Source organism: Oncorhynchus nerka, linkage group LG12, assembly GCF_034236695.1.
Source record: "Oncorhynchus nerka isolate Pitt River linkage group LG12, Oner_Uvic_2.0, whole genome shotgun sequence".
NCBI lineage: Eukaryota > Metazoa > Chordata > Actinopteri > Salmoniformes > Salmonidae > Oncorhynchus > Oncorhynchus nerka.
This window is the reverse complement of record NC_088407.1, coordinates 39613455-39631792: the sequence shown is the minus strand read 5'-3', so window position 1 is coordinate 39631792 and position 18338 is coordinate 39613455. Positions and strand designations below refer to the sequence as shown.

The window sequence follows — 18338 nt, the reverse complement described above, 5'->3', positions numbered from 1 at the left end:
GAAGGAGACTGGCCCCTAACGTACTTGTTGTACAGGTCAGACTGATGTCTCTGTTCCACTGCAGAGTTCTTCTGAGCTTGGAGCATGGCAGACTGGAGGTCGCTCAACAGGGACTTCAGATAGACTTCGTAGCCATAGACAGTCTGGTCATGGAAGACGTTCTTGAACATCAGGTCAACAGGCAGCCTGAGTACTCTACCAAACATCAAGTAGAAGGGTTTGAAGCCAGTGAGCAGTACAGCTGTACACAAAGGTCATGTTCTGGATCATCTGGGGCCACTTCTGTTTTGACTTTGGGGTCAAGGATCTCAGCATGTTACCTAGTGTCCTGTTGAACCTCTCCGTGTCACCGTTCCCCATAGGGGGAGGTTCAACACTTCTCGACACCGGCCAACTCCAGGAGTTCGGCGATGAGTTCAGTTTGAAAATGTTCTCCCTGATGCGAGTGGACACAGAAGAAGTTGTACCAAAACTTCTTTGGTGCCAACTTGGTTAAGTAATCATTAATCACTAGGAAATTCAAAGAATTGTTCCTGTTGTCTTCAGCAGACCAGAAGTCGATGCATACAAGTTCCAGTGGGGCAGTGGTCTAGATGCTCTCCGGTGGGGCAGTGGTCTTGATGCTCTCCAGTGGGGCTCTTCCTGCGACCTCTGGGGTCTTGCTTAGGACACACCTTTTGACAGGTTTTGACCTACACTACCGTTCAAAAGTTTGGGGTTACTTAGAAATGTCCTTTTTTAAAAGAAAAGCTCATTTTTTGTCCATTAAAATAACATGAAGTTGATCAGAAATAAAACATTTTTTATATCTACTTAGGCGTACAGAGCCCTATTATCAGCAACTGTCACTCCTGTGTTCCAATGGCACATTGTTAGCCAATTCAAGTTTATCGGATTAAAAGGCTAATTAATCATTAAAAAACCCTTTTGCGATTATGTAAGCACAGCTGTCCTAAGACTCAGTTTTCAGCCTCACATTTCAAAGTGACCCCAAACTTTTGAACGGTAGTGTATACTGAACGAAAATATAAACGCATCATGCAAAAATGTCTACGATTTTACTGAGTTACAGTTCATATAAGGAAATCAGTCATTTGAAATAAATGAATTAGTCCGTAATCTATGGATTTCAAATGACAGCGAATGGTGGAGTCACTTGGGAACCAGCTCCACCCACTGGGAAGCCAGGCCCAGCCAATCAGAATGATTTTTTTGCCCACAAAAGGGCTTTATTACAGACGGAAATACTACTCAGTTTTATCTGCTGTCCGAGTGGCTGGTCTCAGACTATCCTGCAGGTGATAGTAAGCCGAATAAGGGGCTTCTGTACTGGCGTGGTTACACCTGGTCTGCAGTTGTGAGGCTGGTTGGACATACTGCCAAGTTCTCTAAAATGACGTTGGATGCGGCTTATGGTAGCTAAATGAACATTCCATTCTCTGGCAACAGCTCTGGTGGACATTCCTGCAGTCAGCATGCCAATTGCACGCTCCCTCAAAACTTGAGACATCTGTGGTATTATGTTGTGTGACAAAACTGCACATTTTAGATTTGTTGTGGATGTCTTTCTACATGTCGTGCCAGAATAACTTCTGACGGGCGAGGGAGAGGGTGCGTGGCTGACCCTGGTGACCAAACAGGTCATCAATACCATTCAAAGCCTCCTTCCTCTGAGTTTCAGGCAGGACGTTGCTCCTTGTCAGCAGATCATTCAGCAGTGTGAGTTTCTCCCATTGCTTCAGAATCTTTAGAGCAAGCTGGTTCTCATTGTGACGCTCACGTTTGGATGATCTGCACTTCCTCTCAACATAGTGGATCACTCTGGAGATGGCGGCATCATGTTGTTGGTGGGACTTGAGCTCTTCTATGGTAAGGTGGGGAGTGTTTCTTGGCCATCTGGAGCTAACGTGCTCATGTGATCCACCAACAAAGCAGCGTTCTGACGAGAAGCAGACTCCCAATCTTTATGAGAGGAGAGTAAAGCTGACACATCATCCTCAGACAAGGACACATCCGCTGACACACGCAGGGAGGAGTTATCTAGGATTGCGGCTGACACATTAAGCGGAATGCATCCTACACGCATCCATCTTTCACAATACACACTTTCCTAAGCAGCTCCAAATATGTATCAGACGAGTCAATGACTCAGTAGCTTCACGAACGGCCCCTTGCTCAGAGCTTCGGCCACAACCAGTACATTCAAATGGAACCTGAATGATCTCGAAGCAGTAAGGTGCAAGCTTGGAGACCTAGCGCTGCTCACATGCATCAAGCATCAGTCCACACTGAACTTGTGACCTTTAGCCAATGGAAAGGTGGATGCGTCGGAAAGGTGGATGCGGTGCACAAAGTCCCTCACCTCTCAACATTCCAGCATGTCCTTCAAGAAGACATCTTGGTACTTCACTAAGATCTCGGCCAGCTTAGCTTTCCAATCAGCAGATACTTCACTTCTCGATATCCACGTCGCTCTAACCATAGTCCGTCAACAGCTGTTGTGGGGTCAGCCATCCTTTGTGAGGAAATAGCAGGACTTGGGGTGTCACACTGACATTGCAGCCCCTGAGTGACGGGCAGGTTCTCCACTGCTAGGCAAGGAGAGACATCCACTAGCTTGGCGTTGCGGCGCAGTGTGACCGGGTTTAGTGATGCGTTCAGGACTTTCTTTGGGACCCAGCGATCTCCCCACATGGGTGTTAGGACTTTCTCTAACAGAATGTCCTTAAGGGCTGAGCAGGCGGAGGTGGGCTCAACAATGACAGTGCTCCCAGGTGAAACACAAGCATCGTTTGGCAACTTCCCCCATAGAGGTACTCCTTCTGTGAAAGGAGAGTAAACAGCTGGCCTAAGCTTTCCCGTGCCAATCTTGCTTGCTGACTTGGGGCCTGCCCTGCCTGAGAAACTGCTCAGGAGCTCGAGGAACTGCTCACACTCTGAGTCAATGTATTTATGCACCAGTACTAGTTAGTGCCCCAGTAATAGTTAGTGGCCAGTTAACGTTGAATGGAATGTTGGACTCAGGCTCTATGTCATGCACAAATCAGTGAAGAGGAAGGGTTGAGACTTAAAGCTGTTGGCGTTCTTCCTTGTTCTCAGCTAGCCCCCAGCAATGTGGAACTCGTCGGTTGTGGTGGTCTGACTACAAAGCCCAAATGTCAATATGACTTGGAAATCTAAGTTTATGAATCAAAGTGAAAGATCAATCAATTGATAGTGACAGAATTAGATTACTTCCCAAGCAAAGCCTATGTTTTGTCGCCTCCGCTATAGAAAGTTGTAGCTTAACCAAATAAATGAAACATATCCCCATATGTATCAGATTCACGTCTTTTCTGTGTATTTTACAGCTTTTTCTCTAGCATTATCGAATCCATTTTTATTTTCTTAAATATTAACCTAACAAAAAGAAGGGATGGGATTACGAATTGACAAGGCTTTACATCAGTATAATACATCAATAATTTAATTATTGGGAATTTATTGACGTCCCATAGTAACCAGCTCAAGGTGCTGAAAGTAGGCATAATTAATTTAAACAGTCTTCATTTTCATTAGACTTTACGAACAACAAGAGGGCTTGTGTTGGAGCCTATTTCTTCCTATTAAGAAATGAAGTAGGTCTACCTGTTTGACAGACGAAATTAGGCTATGGGCTGCTAAATCCATAGATTTCTCTGTCAATTCAAGACAGTATGCCATAGGCATACCTTTTATTAAAGAAATTGGCAAAAAAGTACAGGCCTACCCATTGTAATTGTGCTATTCTACCCCCATTTTGCCATAAACCTCTGCATCCTCGCACATGCGCGTTGGGCAATCTACCGGAGCGCGAGGACGGGTAGGAGAGCAGTCCTAATGGCGGAGAACGTACGGTCGCCTTTTGACTACCGGGAGCCACCGACCCTCGACAGTGACGGGGATGGGAGCAAACCGCCACCGCCGCCGCCCCGGGGGTGAGATAAATAGCTTGCTGGGAAATACATTTTTGTTGTGTATCTGATCACTTGCTAACGTTACTTTGTTTAAAGTGAAGTAGAACGCAAAGCCCTGCCTAAGCGTGTGTTTGTTTAGTTCCAGGCTTCCATCCGCGTGATGATTCTGCTGACAAAAATGAAACACAGGAAAAGTGCTTTTTCGCTTCGGGATCACTAACTAGTTTAGTATGTGCAAGCATCCCCAATTACGGTCACCCACTTCTCTTAACGCCGATTAAAGCCGTATGATGTTGCTCCTTCGTTTGGAAGCTGGCCAGCTGTAATGGGCTGTCTGTTATTTCAATAGGCAGCCAGCAAGCCATTTTAGCTTGTCCGGCCAGCTAACGCGTTAGGTTAGTTATATCGGCAGAGCAGAAATCTTCGCTAATTGACTAGCTATCTAGATTTAATTGCATTTAGGACATGCCTTACTTGATTCTGATAACTAACGTTTGCTAACTAGCGAGATACATTATTCATAGATGATTCATTATTTGTAAATATTTCATAAAAATCTGCATACCAGATGTTTTGGTGGGTAACTAGATCATCTTTATTCAAACTGATGTTGTTGGGGGAGCCCCAGAGCCCCAGTTAAATTCAGGCATCATTTTCACTGTGTTGATGATCTGACCGATTTGTGGTCTACTGTATCAGAGAGAGCGAATGAGGGATGCAAAGGTATCTCAGGTGTGTGGAGTCGGGCGCATTTTATATAGGTCTGCTATTAGAGTTTGTACAATGTTTATTTTATAAAGCTATTATTTTGTGTCTTTATCAGATTATTTAGATTATTTATGGATTTGATTCCATTTGTTGATAGACATGTTAAAATTATATTGATACTATGTCATCCCAATTGTTAATGCCATATCTATTTCGTTGCTGTTTTGAATTTAACTTTAGAAACAATATTAAGAATAACATTGTTGTGATTCAATTATTCAATATGGTAGTAGAAAATGCCTTACTACGAGTGGCGGTAGACTTTTCTTGGGGTTATTTGATAGCAAGAAATTGCCTATTCATAATGTGGCAGATGTAAATGCAAGTTACTTTACACAAGTATGTGAACACCCCTTCAAATCAGTGGATTCGGCTATTTCAGCCACACCTGTTGCTGACAGGTGTATTCAATCGAGCACACAGCCATGCAATCTCCAAAGACAAACATTGGCAGTAGAATGGCCGGTACTGAGGAGCTCAGTGACTTTCAATGTGACATCGTCATAGGATTATCATAGATTTATCGGTGGTGACCATGTTACATAGCATCAGTGCAGTGGGCAGCTGGGAGGAGGCGCTCTTGTTCTCCATGGACTTAAGTGTCCCAAAACTTTTTGGAGTTCAAGCTACAGGATGTGAATTTCTGCTTGAAAAAGCTAGCCTTTGCTCTCCTGACTGACTGCGTGTACTTCCCTGAACAGTTGCATATCGCGGGGACTATTCGATGCTATTGCAGTCCGCCACAGGATGTCAAGGGCAGTCAGGTCTGGAGTGAACCAAGGGCTATATCTGTTCTTAGTTCTGCATTTTTTGGAACGGGGCATGCTTATCTAAGATGGTGAGGAAATTACTTTTAAAGAATGACCAGGCTTCCTCGACTGATGGGATGAGGTAAATATCCTTCCAGGATCTCTGAAGCTAGATGGGGGGGCGATCAATTCACAAATGGTGTCCGGGGCACAGCTGGGGGTGAAAGGGGGTCGATAGCAGGCGGCAACAGTGAGACTTATTTCTGGAGAGGTCCATTTTTTAAATTAGAAGTTCAAACTGTTTGGGTATAGACCTGGAAAGTATGACAGAACATTGCAGGCTATGCGGGGTGCGGGTACAGCCGAGGTAAGCCCAGGCACTGAGTGATGATAAGAGAGGTTGTATCTCTGGATAAGCTGGTTATAATGGGTGAGGTCACCGCATGTGTGGGAGGCGGGACAAAGGAGGTATCAGAGGTATAATGAGTGGAACTAGGGGCTCCATTGTAAACTAAAACAATGATAACTAACCTAAACAACAGTATACAAGGCATATTGACATATGAGAGAGACATACAGCGAGGCATAAAGTAATCACAGGTGTTGATTTGGAGAGCTAGCTAAGACAACAACGGGTGAGACAACAACAGCTAATCAGCTAAAACAACAGGTAAAAGGGTGATGAATGGGCAGAGAGGGTCGGTTAACTACACACAGGGCCTCAGTTCGCGGCTGGGGCCGACAGATAAACAAAACAAAATAAACCGAATGGAGTACCGTGATTAATGGACAGTCCAGCAGGCGTCTGCTATGTAGCCAAGTGATCATAGGGTCCAGGGGGCAGCAATAGATGGAACAGGGAAGCCGCGGAGTAGTCGCTACTACGCTAGCATTCGGGTGACATGGTGTTTAAAGTTAGTAGCCCGGGGCTAGTAGAAGCGTGTGCTCCGACGTCTGACGGAGGCCGGTTGAAGGCACAGCGGATGGAGTATTCGCGGCAGACCAGTCGTAGTGGTGCGGCGGGGAACCGTGTCGATTAAGGATCCAAGCCAGATGGCGAAAGAGGTATCTTAGTTGTAGTAATTTAGTTTTCTAGCCGGGAGATGCGCCTGGGTCACTGCAAACTGGTGCTTGCTTCGGGGCAGGGGCATTAGCCACTACAGCCACTCTGTAGCAGCGGTGATCCGGTGCCAATGTCCAGAGCTTACGGCAAGGATCCGGTGGAGTAGTGTGTTCTAGCTGTGTTTGGGTGGAGTCCGGGTGAACAACAGAGTAGACCTGGAGGTGGGCCTCAGGGATAGCTTCGGTACTGGGTAACTCGGTGGGTGCTAGCTAGCTGTGAAGATCAGGAGTAATGGTCGAGGGATTACGGCAGGAATCCGGCGTTGTAGAGGAGAGACAGTCCGTTACTGGTAGGCTGGCGAGTATTATCCAGGCAAAAAAAAAATTGAAATAAAAATGTCTGGTATCTGTGCAGAAGGTAAAGGCCGCTAGCAGTGGCTAACAATGACTAAATAGCTTGTAGCTAATTAGCTGGTTAGCTTCTGATGGCTAGGTGGTTCTTGCTATAAGGTCTAAAAATAATAGCGGTTCCATATCACAATGGGTGAGGCAGGTTACCGGAAGGTATAATTGAACTAAAATGGAGAAGAGATTAAAAATTCAATTGAAATATATACGAAAAATACAGAAGTACACGAGAGGACGAACAAAACATGTCTGCACTGCTACGCCATCTTGGAAATCAACTTTTTGTTTGGAGTTTCATTAAATGGTTTTCCATGGCCGAGAAGCCGCACACAAGCCTAAGATCACCGTGCGCAATGCCATGTGTCGGCTGGAGTGGTGTAAAGCTCGCAGCCATTGGACGCTGGAGCAGTGGAAATGCGTTCTCTGGAGTGATGAATCCTGCTTCACCATCTGGCAGTCCGACGGATGAATCTGGGTTTGGCGGATGCCAGGAGAACGCTACCTCTATCTAGAAATGCAATTATTGTCATCGACAACATAAATCTGTCTGCTCTATGCAGTACATTTTTAAGCTGAAATGTTCTTAATCTGAAGGGAACCCTAGCCCAAGATGTACCCTACTCTTAAGTTACTCCTTAAGGTTCAAGGACCTTATACGATATCTTCAGAGGTAGATTTTCTCTGGCAGCCAAATACTCAAGCTAAACGTGAATGGATTCTAAATTGCCATACAGTTCTAGAAACATAAAGCCCCTTTTATATCACATTAAAAGTAATTTCACAAATGCAAAATATACACTTACTGTACACTGTTTTAAACTGCTTTATTACAGTTGCATCCGACAGTATTTTTCAGTGATGACATGTTTCTGGGGACCTTCTTCAGTTACACACAGGTGTTCGGTGCATGCTACATAGAGGGACCACTTGTGCTAATTAGCTGTCTTCCATCTGTCTGCCGTAAACACTCGCTGTAATGGTGATATGGCCACGTGGGAACGGTAACCCTATAGAGGTGTGTAATCAATGCAACCTTTTTTATTTATTTATTATTTCTCACTCATACGAAAGATATGCTCCCAAAACCTGTACCGCAAGCGATGCATGTTAATATTCAGACTGAGCGTTTGGGCACTTAACAAAACTCCCACGTACCGAAGACTCCTTTGTCCTATGACTCTTATGTGTAATGGAACTGAGAGTCATGGACAAGGGCTAAAGGAACCCCGCGTATGTTTTGTAGGCGGGTGTGTGGGAGAAAAAGGAAGGGTACACCTGTGAAAGTGTGTGACCAGGCCTACGTGACCGAGGATGAAGAGGAGGAAAGTCTGTCTGAACACAGCTACAGTCCGGGTAAACACACGCACAGACAGACACCCTATCATGTGCCGTCAGAAAGTATTCACACCCCTGGACTTTTTCTAAATGTTGTATTACAGTATGACTTTGTTACTGGCCTACACACAGTACCCCATAATGTCAAACTGGAATGATGTTTTTGAAGTTTTTACAAACTCATTAAAAAAAATGTGAAGCTGGAATACCTTGAGTCAGTAAGTATTCAACCCCTATGTTATGACAAGCCTAAATAAGTTCAGGAGTAGAAATTTGCTTAACAAGTCACAAGTTGCAACAATCGTGTTTAACATGATTTTTGAATGACTACCTCATCTCTGTACCCCACACATAATTATCTGTAAGGTCCCTTAGTGTTGCAGTGCATTTCAAACACAGATTCAAAGACCTGGAAGGTTTTCCAATGCTTTGCCAACAAGGGCACCTATTGATACATGGTTAAAAGAAAGCAGACATTGAATATCCCTTTGTGCATGGTGAAGTTATTAATTAGCATGGTGAAGTTGTTAATTACACTTTGGATGGTATCAAATCACCCAATCACTATAAAGATACAGGCGTCCTTCCTAACTCAGTTTCCGGAGAGGAAGTAATCCACTCGGGGATTTCACCATCAGGCCATTGGTGGCTTTAAAACAGTTAGTGTTTAATGGCTGTGATGGGAGAAAAACTGAGGATGCATCAACTTTGTAGTTACTCCGCAATACTAACCTAATTGACAGAGTGAATAGAAGGAAGCCTGTACAGAGTAAAACATTCCTAAACATGCATCCTGTTTACAACAAGGCTCTACTGTAATACTGCAAAAAATGTGTCAAAGCAATTTCACTCTTTGTCCTGAATACAAAGTGTTTTGTTTGGGGCAAATCCAATACAACACATTCCTGAGTACCACTCCCCATATTTTCAAGCATAGTGGTGGATGCCTCACGTTATGGGTATGCTTGTAATCATTAAGGACTGGGGAGTATTTCAGGATCAAAACAAACAGAATGGAGCCCAGCACAGACAAAATCCTAGAGGAAAACCTGGTTCCTTTCAGCAAGACAATAACCTTAAACATAAGGCCAAATCTACACTGGAGTTGCTTAACAAAAGACAGTGAATGTTCCTGAGTGGCCAAGTTACAGTTTTGACTTAAATCTACTTGGAATTCTATGGCAAGACCTGAACAATGGTTGTCTAGCAATTATCAACAACCAATTTGACAGAGCTTATTAAACAATTTTGAAAAGATCAATCGCCAAATGTTGTAAAATCCAGGTGTGGAACGCTCTTAGAGGGGGCTCCCGAGTGGCACAGTGGTGTAAAGCAGTGCATCTCAGTGCAAGAGACGTCACTACAGTCCCTAGTTCAAATCCAGACTGTTTCACATCCGGCTGTGATTGGGAGTCCCGTAGGGCGGTGCACAATTGGCCCAGCGTCGTCCGGGTTTGGCCAGGGTAGGCCGTCATTGTAAAGAACAAATTCTTATTAGCTGACTTGCCTAGTTAAATAAAGGTTACATTTAAATAAAAAAAAATAAAAAATGGAGACTTACCCAGAAAGACTCACGGCTGCGTGTGAATGCTTAGGTAAATTACATATTTGTTTATTTAATTTTCAATGAATGTGCAAAAATGTCTAAACATGTTTTCACTTTGTCATTATGGGGTGTTGTGTGTAGATGGGTGAGCAAAAATGTATGTAAGTACAGTGCCTTGCAAAAGTATTCATCCCCCTTGGTGTTTTTCCTATTTTGTTGCATTACAACCTGTGATTTAAATAGATTTTTATTTGGATTTCATGCAATGGACATATTATAATATTACATTATGGTCATGTAATGGACATATTATAATATTACATTCTGGACATATTGGTGAAGTGAAATGAAAAAAATAACTTCTCTAAAATAAAAAATGGAAAAGTGGTGCGTGCATATGTATTCACCCCCTTAGCTATGAAGCCCCTAAATAAGATCTGGTGCATCCAATTACCTTCAGAAGTCACATAATTAGTTAGATTGCACACAGGTGGACTTTATTTAAGTGTCACATCTGTCACATGATACACGTGTTCTGAAAGGCCCCAGAGTCTGTAACACCACCAAGCAAGTGGCACCATGAAGACCAAGGAGCTCTCCAATCAGGTCAGGGACAAAGTTGTGGAGAAGTACAAATCAGGGTTGGGTTATAAAAAAATATCCTAAATGTTGAACATCCCACGGAGCACCATTAAATCCATTATTAAAAAATGTAAAGAATATGGCACCACAACCTGTCAAGAGAGGGCCACCCACCAGAACTCACGTGCCAGGCAAGGAGGGCATTAATCAGAGAGGCAATAAAGAGACCAAAGATAACCCTGAAGGAGCTGCAAAGCTCCATAGCGGAGATTGGTGTATCTGACCATAGGACCACTTTAAGCCATACTGTCCACAGAGCTGGGTTTTACCGAAAAGTGGCCCAAAAAAAGCCATTGCTTAAAGAAAAAAATAAGCAAACGCGTTTGGTGTTCGCCAAAAGGTGTGTGGGAGACTCCCCAAACATATGGAAGAAGGTACTCCGGACAGATGAGACAAAAATGTAGCTTTTTGGGCATCAAGGAAAATGCTATGTCTGGCGCAAACCCAACACCTCTCAACACCATGAGAACACCATCCCCACAGTGAAGCATGGTGGTGGCAGCATCATGCTTTGGGGATGTTTTTCCATCGGCAAGGACTGGGAAACATGTTCAGAATTGAAGGAATGATGGATGGTGCAGGGAAAGTCTTGAGGGAAACCTGTTTCAGTCTTCTAGAGACTTGAGACTGGGACAGAGGATCACATTCCAGCAGGACAATGACCCTAAGCATACTGCTAAAGCAACACTTGAGTGGTTTAAGGGAAAACATTTAAATGTCTTGGAATTGCTTAGGCAAAGCCCAGACCTCAATCCAATTGAGAATCTGTGGTATGATTTAAAGATTGCTGTACACCAGTGGAACCCATCCAGCTTGAAGGAGCTTGAACAGTTTTGCCTTAAAGAATGGGCAACAATCCCAGTGACTAGATATGACAAACCTATGGAGACATTCCCCAGAGACTTGCAGCTGTAATTTCTGCAAAAGGTACCTCTGCAAAGTATTGATTTTGGAGGGATGAATAGTTATGCAAACAGAAGTTTTTTGTCTTATGTCTTATTTGTTTCACAATAAAAAAATATTTTGCATCTTCTAAGTGGTAGGCATGTTGTGTAAATGAAATTATACAACCCCCCCCCCAAATCTATTTTAATTCCAGGTTGTAAGGAAGCAAAATAGGAGAAATGCCAGGGGGGTGAATACTTTCGCAAGGCACTGTATACATTGGGTTAAATGTGTGCTGCTGTTCTTACCTGTGTGTAACTCTCCTAGGTGGTGGGCAGTACCCAGAGGGAGCGGAGGACAGACTGCCTCCACCCGGAAGCCCTTACTACCTTGCTGACCCCTCCCAGCTCTGGTGAGAGAGACAATAGGATTACTCAATTACACTTAAAAAAAATTGTTCTTCTGAAACCGACAGCCAATATGTGATAATGAAAGGTAAGAGGATATCAAGCTTGATGAGAAATACATTAAATGTTTCTGATCTTATCTAGAAATTGCTCAATGAAATGTTGATGCAATTACATTTTTTTTTCTAGTTGCATGTTTTGATTTATTTGACGATTTAAAAAAAAAACAGAAACAACCACACGTGGATAATGCATTTAAATCATGACTATGACACAGTTTGTGCGTAGTTGCTGAATATTGGCGTGAACTACAACACACTGTTTTACATGTCAATCCAGAGCATACCATACATGCTCAATGGGTGACACGAGCCGTGTATTATCATGCTGAAACATCAGGTGATGGCGGTGGATGAATGGCATGACAATGGGCCTCAGGATCTTGTCACTATCTCTGTGCATTCAATTGCCATCAATAAAATGCAATTGTATTCATTGCCCGTAGCTTATGCCGGCACATACTATAACCTCACCGCCACAATGGGGCACTGTGTTCACAACATTGACATCAGCAAATTGCTCGCCCACACGATACAATTTACCCAGTACAGTTGAAACCGGGATTTATCTGTGAAGAGCACACTTCTTCAGTGTGCCAGTGGCCATCGAAGGTGAGCATTTGCCCACTGAAGTCGGTTACGACGCTGTACTGCAGTCAGATCAAGATCCTGGGGAGGACGACGAGCACGCAGAAGAGCTTCCCTGAGACTGTTTCTGACAGTTTATGCAGAAATCCTTTGGTTGTGCAAACTCACAGTTTCATCAGCTGTCTGGGTGGCTGGCCTCCGATGATCCCGCTGGTGAAGAAGCCGGAATTGGAGGTCCTGGGCTGGTGTGGTTGGAGGTACTGCCAAAGTTCTCTACTTCGGCTAATGGTAGAGAAATTAACATTAAATTCTCTGGTAATAGCGTTGGTTGACATTCCTGGAGTCAGCATGCCAATTGCACGCTCTCAACTTGAGACATCTCTAGCATTGTGTTGTGACACAACTGCATATTTGGCCTTTTATTGTCCCCATCAGAAGGTGCACCTGTGTAATGGTCCTGCTATTTAATCAGCTTCTTCATATGCTAAACCTGTCAGATGGATAGTTTATGTTGGCAAAGGAGACATTTTCACTAACAGGGATGTAAACAGAATTTATGCACAACATTTGAGAGAAGCTTTTTGTGGGTATGGAATGTTTCGGGGACTTTTTTTTTTCCTGCTTCATGAAACATGGGAACAACACTACATGTTGCATCTTATCATTTTGTTCAGTATAAATGAATGGTAAAAATATTAACAAACATATACACATAGCCTAGTAGGCATACTTGGGTTACACATAACCAGGTGTTGGTTTTTAGGAACAGAACCGGGAACGAAAGTGTGCTGTTATTTTAAAAGCATGGGAACTGGTTAATAACGTTATTTTATGTTCTGGGACTCTTTTTTTCAGTCCCACAAAAAGACATTACAAGGCACCTATGCAAAGGCCTCAATCTGTCACTCAAACGTATTCCAGGGTCTGCCTGCCAGCTGAAAATCTTTCTGTCCGTGTAGGCTACCTGCTCCTCCCACCGCCGAAGCATAGCCTACTGACATTACAAGCGTGATTCAGAAATTAGGGAGAGGTTTTTAGATAGAATAATGGATTATATTTTTCAGTGCTAGATACAGATACTATAGTTATCACATTTCACATTGGATTTATTACAGTGCCTTCAGAAATTATTCACACTCCTTTACTTTTTTTGCATTTTGTGTTACAGCCTGAATTAAAAAGGGATTGACGCTGCAAAATGTAATTTTTTGGGCGACCCAAACAAATTCACATAGAAATGTGAGTTATAGATCTGTTCTCATTGAAAGCAGGTTTTAAGATGCTGTAGATATGTTCTATGCGCGTTATTTCTAGGCATCGCTTTAAGTTACATTTTTGCATCTTTTACTTTCGGTTTTGTACACCAGCTTCAATAAGATATCCAATATTTTTGCTTATTGAAAGATTATAAAATAGAGCAGACAGCCATGCAATCTCCAAAGACACACATTCGCAGTAGAATGGCCATACTGAAGAGCTCAGTGACTTTCAATGTGGCACCGTCAAAGGTTGCCACCTTTCCAACAAGTCAGTTTGTAAAATTTCTGCCCTGCTAGAGCTGCCCCAGTCAACTGTAAGTGCTGTTATTCTGAAGTGGAAATGGCTCAGAGCAACAACGTCCTCAGCCGCAAAGTGGTAGGCCACACAATCACATAGAACGAGACCGGCGAGTGCTGAAGCGCCTGGCGCGTACATTTTTTTGTTCTCGGTTGCAAAACTCATTACCGAGTTCCACACTGCCTCTGGAAGCAATGTCACCACAAAAACTGTTTGTCGGGAGCTTCATGAAATTGTTTTTTCCATGGCTGAGCATCCGTGCACAAGCCTAAGATCATGCGCAATGCCAAGTGTCGGCTGGAGTGGTGTAAAGCTCGCCGCCATTGGACTCTGGAAAGGGTGGAAATGCATTCTCTGGAGTGATGAATCATGCTTCACCATCCAGCAGTCCGACAAACGACTCTGGGTTTGGCTGATGCCAGGAGAACGCTACTTGTCCGAATGTATAGTGCCATATGTCAAGGTTGGTGGAGGAGGAATAATGGTCTGGGGCTGTTTGTCTATGGTTCGGGCTAGGCCCCTTCCTTCCAGTGAATGAAAATCTTAACGCCGCAGCATACAATGACATTCTACATGATTCTGTGATTCCAACTTCGTGGCAACAGTTTGGGAAAGGCCCTTTCCTGTTTCAGCATGACACTGCCCTCGTGCACATAGCAAGGTCAGTACAGAAATGGTTTGTAGTGATCGGTGTGAAAGATCTTGACTGGCCTGCACAGAGCCCTGACTTCAACCCCTTCAAACACCTTTCGATGAATTTGAACGCCAACTGCGAGCCAGGTCTATTTGCCCAACATCAGTGCCTGACCTCACTAATGCTCTTGTGGTTGAATGGAAGCATGTCCCCGCAGAAATGTTCCAACTTCTAGTGGCAAGCCTTCCCAGAAGAGTGGAGGCTGTTATAGAATCAAAGGGGGGACTGACTCCATATTAATGCCCATGTTTTTGGAATGAGATGTTCGAATAGCAGTACAATACAGTACTGAGTACAGCACAGGATACACACGCTAGCCCACACACACACTGTACGTTTTAATATTGTTGTATGGTGGTACTGTACATTTTGTGCTGTGGGTATGTATTGGTGTGCTGCCTTGGCAGCAGCTAATGGGGATAAAAAAAAAATAGCTTACATGTTTGAATTTTAATTCGGAACAGATATTTAGAAGTTTTTGGAAATGTGGTCACATAAACCTGAGGGAGATTTTACATTAATTCCATTATCAAAGTTTGCATCTGCACAATTCTTCCACTTAATTTGTTTTTGAAAAATGTTCAGTGGAAATTGTCACAATTAGTCCTTTTGCATGTCATTGTATGGTTTGTTCAAAATATTCATATTTTTTGTTTGGCATACATTTGTTGAGTAAAAAAACTGAGTCAAAGCGCAAATCCTTTACCGTAGAATGGCCCACACCTCACCAAGACCTTGATCAGGGAAATCCGGTGTGTCAGTGCTGGAGTAGAACAAAAGGCGGCACACAGTGTATCTCTCCAGGACCAGGCTTGGTGACGACCAATCCAATGGTGAGTGGATGGTATGTAACGTTACTGTGTTTCTCTGTACAGCGTGTCGGAGCTGGGTGAGGAGGGGGCGAGTGGTGTCCGGGGGCCAGTGCTCTTCCACCCCCCTCCCAACTGCAGAATCCGAGAGGTGCACTGTGGAAGCCAGGTGCGACTGGTTGTTATAGCGATCCATGACATCGCCAAAGGGGAGGAGATCACGGTGGACTACAGCCTGACGGACTGGGGAGAGAACGCCATGGTGATTGACTTGCTGATAACATCACCAGCTTAACTCATCGCAAACCCATTTCAGCCATTCTTAAATATACTTGGGGAATTATTGTTGTTAGAGGTCATGACTTCTGACTAACAGCAACCGTATACACATCAAAATTGACGTTGTTCATCTGTAGGCATTAGTTGCATTCATGTTGTCTCCTTGTTCTAAGAAAAAAACATTGCAATGCCCAGTGTAATTGTTGTGGCACTCAGATAATAATACTCTGAATCCATATTGAAGCCTTTTGGTTGTGTTATGAATATTCTAGGGATTCCATAGCTCTATGTCTTCGCGAGGGTTTGACTGCAGCTTTAACCCAGACAATAACATTAAGAAGGTAATCAAAACGGTCGTGACCCTACCTCAAGCTCATTTAATCTATTGGTTACAGAGGGTATTTACAAAGTCTCTTTTGTCTTGTTTTGGGGTTTGTCTCCGAACAGGAGGAAGAGCCCGGCCCCCACCCTCTGTCTCTCTCTGACTACCTCACCCCCTCCTGGTCCCTCTCCCCTTCCTCCTCCCCGCTCACCCACTCTGAGCCCAGCGACTCAGACCGAGAAGAAGATGACGACGATGATGATGAAGAAGAAGAGATGGAGGAGCTGAGGGGCCGTATGCTCAGTCGCCGAAAGAAGCGCAAGATAGCTGTCACGGTCACCACCAAGAAGAACAGCGCCGCTAATCCCAGGGTGGGACCCGGCCACCCCTGCTCGTTGTTATCCTCCCGATTGGCTGCCTCCCAGGCCCAGACCCAGTCTCAGGCCGCCACTACCCTGGCGCCCCCCACCACCAATATCAACAACAACATCAACATAAACATTGGCAGCTCCAGCGGGGCTACTGTCAGCCGACGGCAGCACTGTTCCTACTGCGGCCGCCACTACCGTTCGCTGGCGCGCCACCTGGAGAAACACCATGCCAACCAGCCAAAGGTCAGGGCGGCCATGGATCTAGCCACACGCCACACACACTCCTCCTCTACCTCCCATCCTCACTCCTCCACCACCACCACCTCTCATGGCCATACCTTCACCTCCCCCCAGCCCTCCTCATCCTCCACTCCCGCCCCTCCCCCTCCTTTCTCCAGGGAGAGGGATGCGCCGGCCACTCGAAGTTCCTCGGGGGTGGTCTCCTTTTCGCTCTCACTGTCTGCTCAGTCGGCTGTGGCCAAGAAAGGCTCCAACTTATCGGTGCAGACGCCAAAGCAATGCTTCGCCCCTGCAGTGGCACCGGTTAAAAGTCTGCCCACACCAGCCAGGAGGGGCCGTAGGCCGAAGAGAGCAAAGGAGGAACAGCAGAAAACAGAGGAGTGCTTCAGGAGCAAGGAGGAAGAGATACCTCCACGTTCTACCCCAGAGCCGGAGGAAGAAGAGCCGGGTGAGGAGCTGGAGCTGTGTGGAGCTGGGGAAGGGGATAGTCCTGAGAATAAGAGTGTCGAGATGGCTAGGTATGTGATGGATAATATGGTTCTGCTGCATTGGAAAGAAAGTCGGGCCTAACTGAAATGTGAAATATGATGTTCTCTATCAAAACTGCTTGAGAAATGACAGCATATTCTGCAATTCTATCATTATTGTTGTGATAAAGATAAAGTAAAATTTTTACTTTCTCACGCTCCCTCTCTCTGCCTCTCTCCTTTTTCTAGCTCTCACAGACATCACATGCCCCCTCTCCTATCCTCCCTCTCCTGCCTGGTGCTCTTCCTCCGCCGGCAGCAACACTCTTCCTTCTTGTCCCTATCTCGCTCCCCCAGTTCGGCCGAGGCCTGGCGCCTACTTTGCCACTCCAGCCTGGCGCTACTTATCCTCTACAACCGGCACCGTGAGTGCGAAGTGGCCAAGCTCACCACCCAGGACTACCACAACCGCACCACCACACCGAGCCCAACCCAGGCTAACTTGGCCAACGACCCCCCCACTGGCCTAGAGGCCATCCTCTCCCCCTTCGAGCACCAGGTGCTTTGCCACCTCCCCCGGGCAGGTGTGCTGGGTAAGCGGGGGTGTATCCAACCCCTCATCCTGCCCCCGCACTGCGAGCCCTGCATGGAGCTGCTCCTTCAGACATCTGCCAATGTGGGCGTGGACCCCCACAGCCCCTACGTCTTCTCCAGGCCCTTCCACTCGCCCGCCACCCCGCTCCGGGCACCGACCTGCTGCGCAACCTGGCACGTGCCAGCGGCGCCAAGAATCCCGGAGTGCTGACCCAAACGAGAGTGCGCCGGCAGGTGGCCATCCTTACCCAGTTACTGCTCTTGGAGGAAGGTGAGGGGCAGGGCCTGCCGAGCAGGGCGGCTGGCAAGCGCCTGGAAGACTTCCTGCAGCGGGAGTACCACGTAACCCAGAGCTGCACCACGATAGGCCGAGACCCTGCGTTGATGGGACATGTGGGCAGGGTGGTGCTTTATGGGGAGCGGCAGGGCGTGCTGTTCAAGGGGATGAGCCTGCAGCACATTTGTCTGGAGCTGGATGGTAAGGAGACACTTCCGGGAACTCGGCCCTGGTATGACGAAACTAGCACTTACTGCTAATTCATGACAGAACGCCATCCCTAAAAAAATTAAGTTTCTGTTCATGAAGGGTTTGCACCAGTGACCTTCAGAAGGGAATACAAG

The 18338-nt window shown here is 45.4% G+C and overlaps 1 protein-coding gene across 3 annotated transcripts; it reads left to right on the top strand.

The window, feature by feature from the left end:
- The first annotated feature begins 3802 nt into the window (after positions 1-3802).
- On the top strand, positions 3803-17928 carry LOC115138220 (uncharacterized). 3 transcript variants are annotated; one of them, XM_029674831.2, is made up of 7 exons: positions 3803-3956; positions 8166-8275; positions 11658-11742; positions 15511-15706; positions 15996-16064; positions 16171-17174; positions 17373-17928. In XM_029674831.2, exons 1-7 carry the CDS (start codon positions 3859-3861, stop codon positions 17926-17928), a joined length of 2118 nt encoding a protein of 705 aa, XP_029530691.2. In that variant the 5' UTR covers positions 3803-3858. The 3 variants fall into 3 exon arrangements, with proteins under 3 accessions (XP_029530691.2, XP_029530692.2, XP_029530693.2); XM_029674832.2 differs by lacking the exon at positions 15996-16064; XM_029674833.2 differs by lacking the exon at positions 8166-8275 and having other exon boundaries at positions 3825-3956.
- Positions 17929-18338: the final 410 nt, after the last annotated feature.

Excerpts from the sequence above, each read along its gene's own strand:
- LOC115138220 (XM_029674831.2), top strand. The coding sequence starts at position 3,859 with ATGGCGGAGAACGTACGGTCGCCTTTTGACTACCGGGAGCCACCGACC. Across the intron at positions 11,743-15,510 it reads GCTGACCCCTCCCAGCTCTG|CGTGTCGGAGCTGGGTGAGG; the intron begins GTGAGAGAGACA and ends TTCTCTGTACAG. Across the intron at positions 15,707-15,995 it reads ACTGGGGAGAGAACGCCATG|GGATTCCATAGCTCTATGTC; the intron begins GTGATTGACTTG and ends TGAATATTCTAG.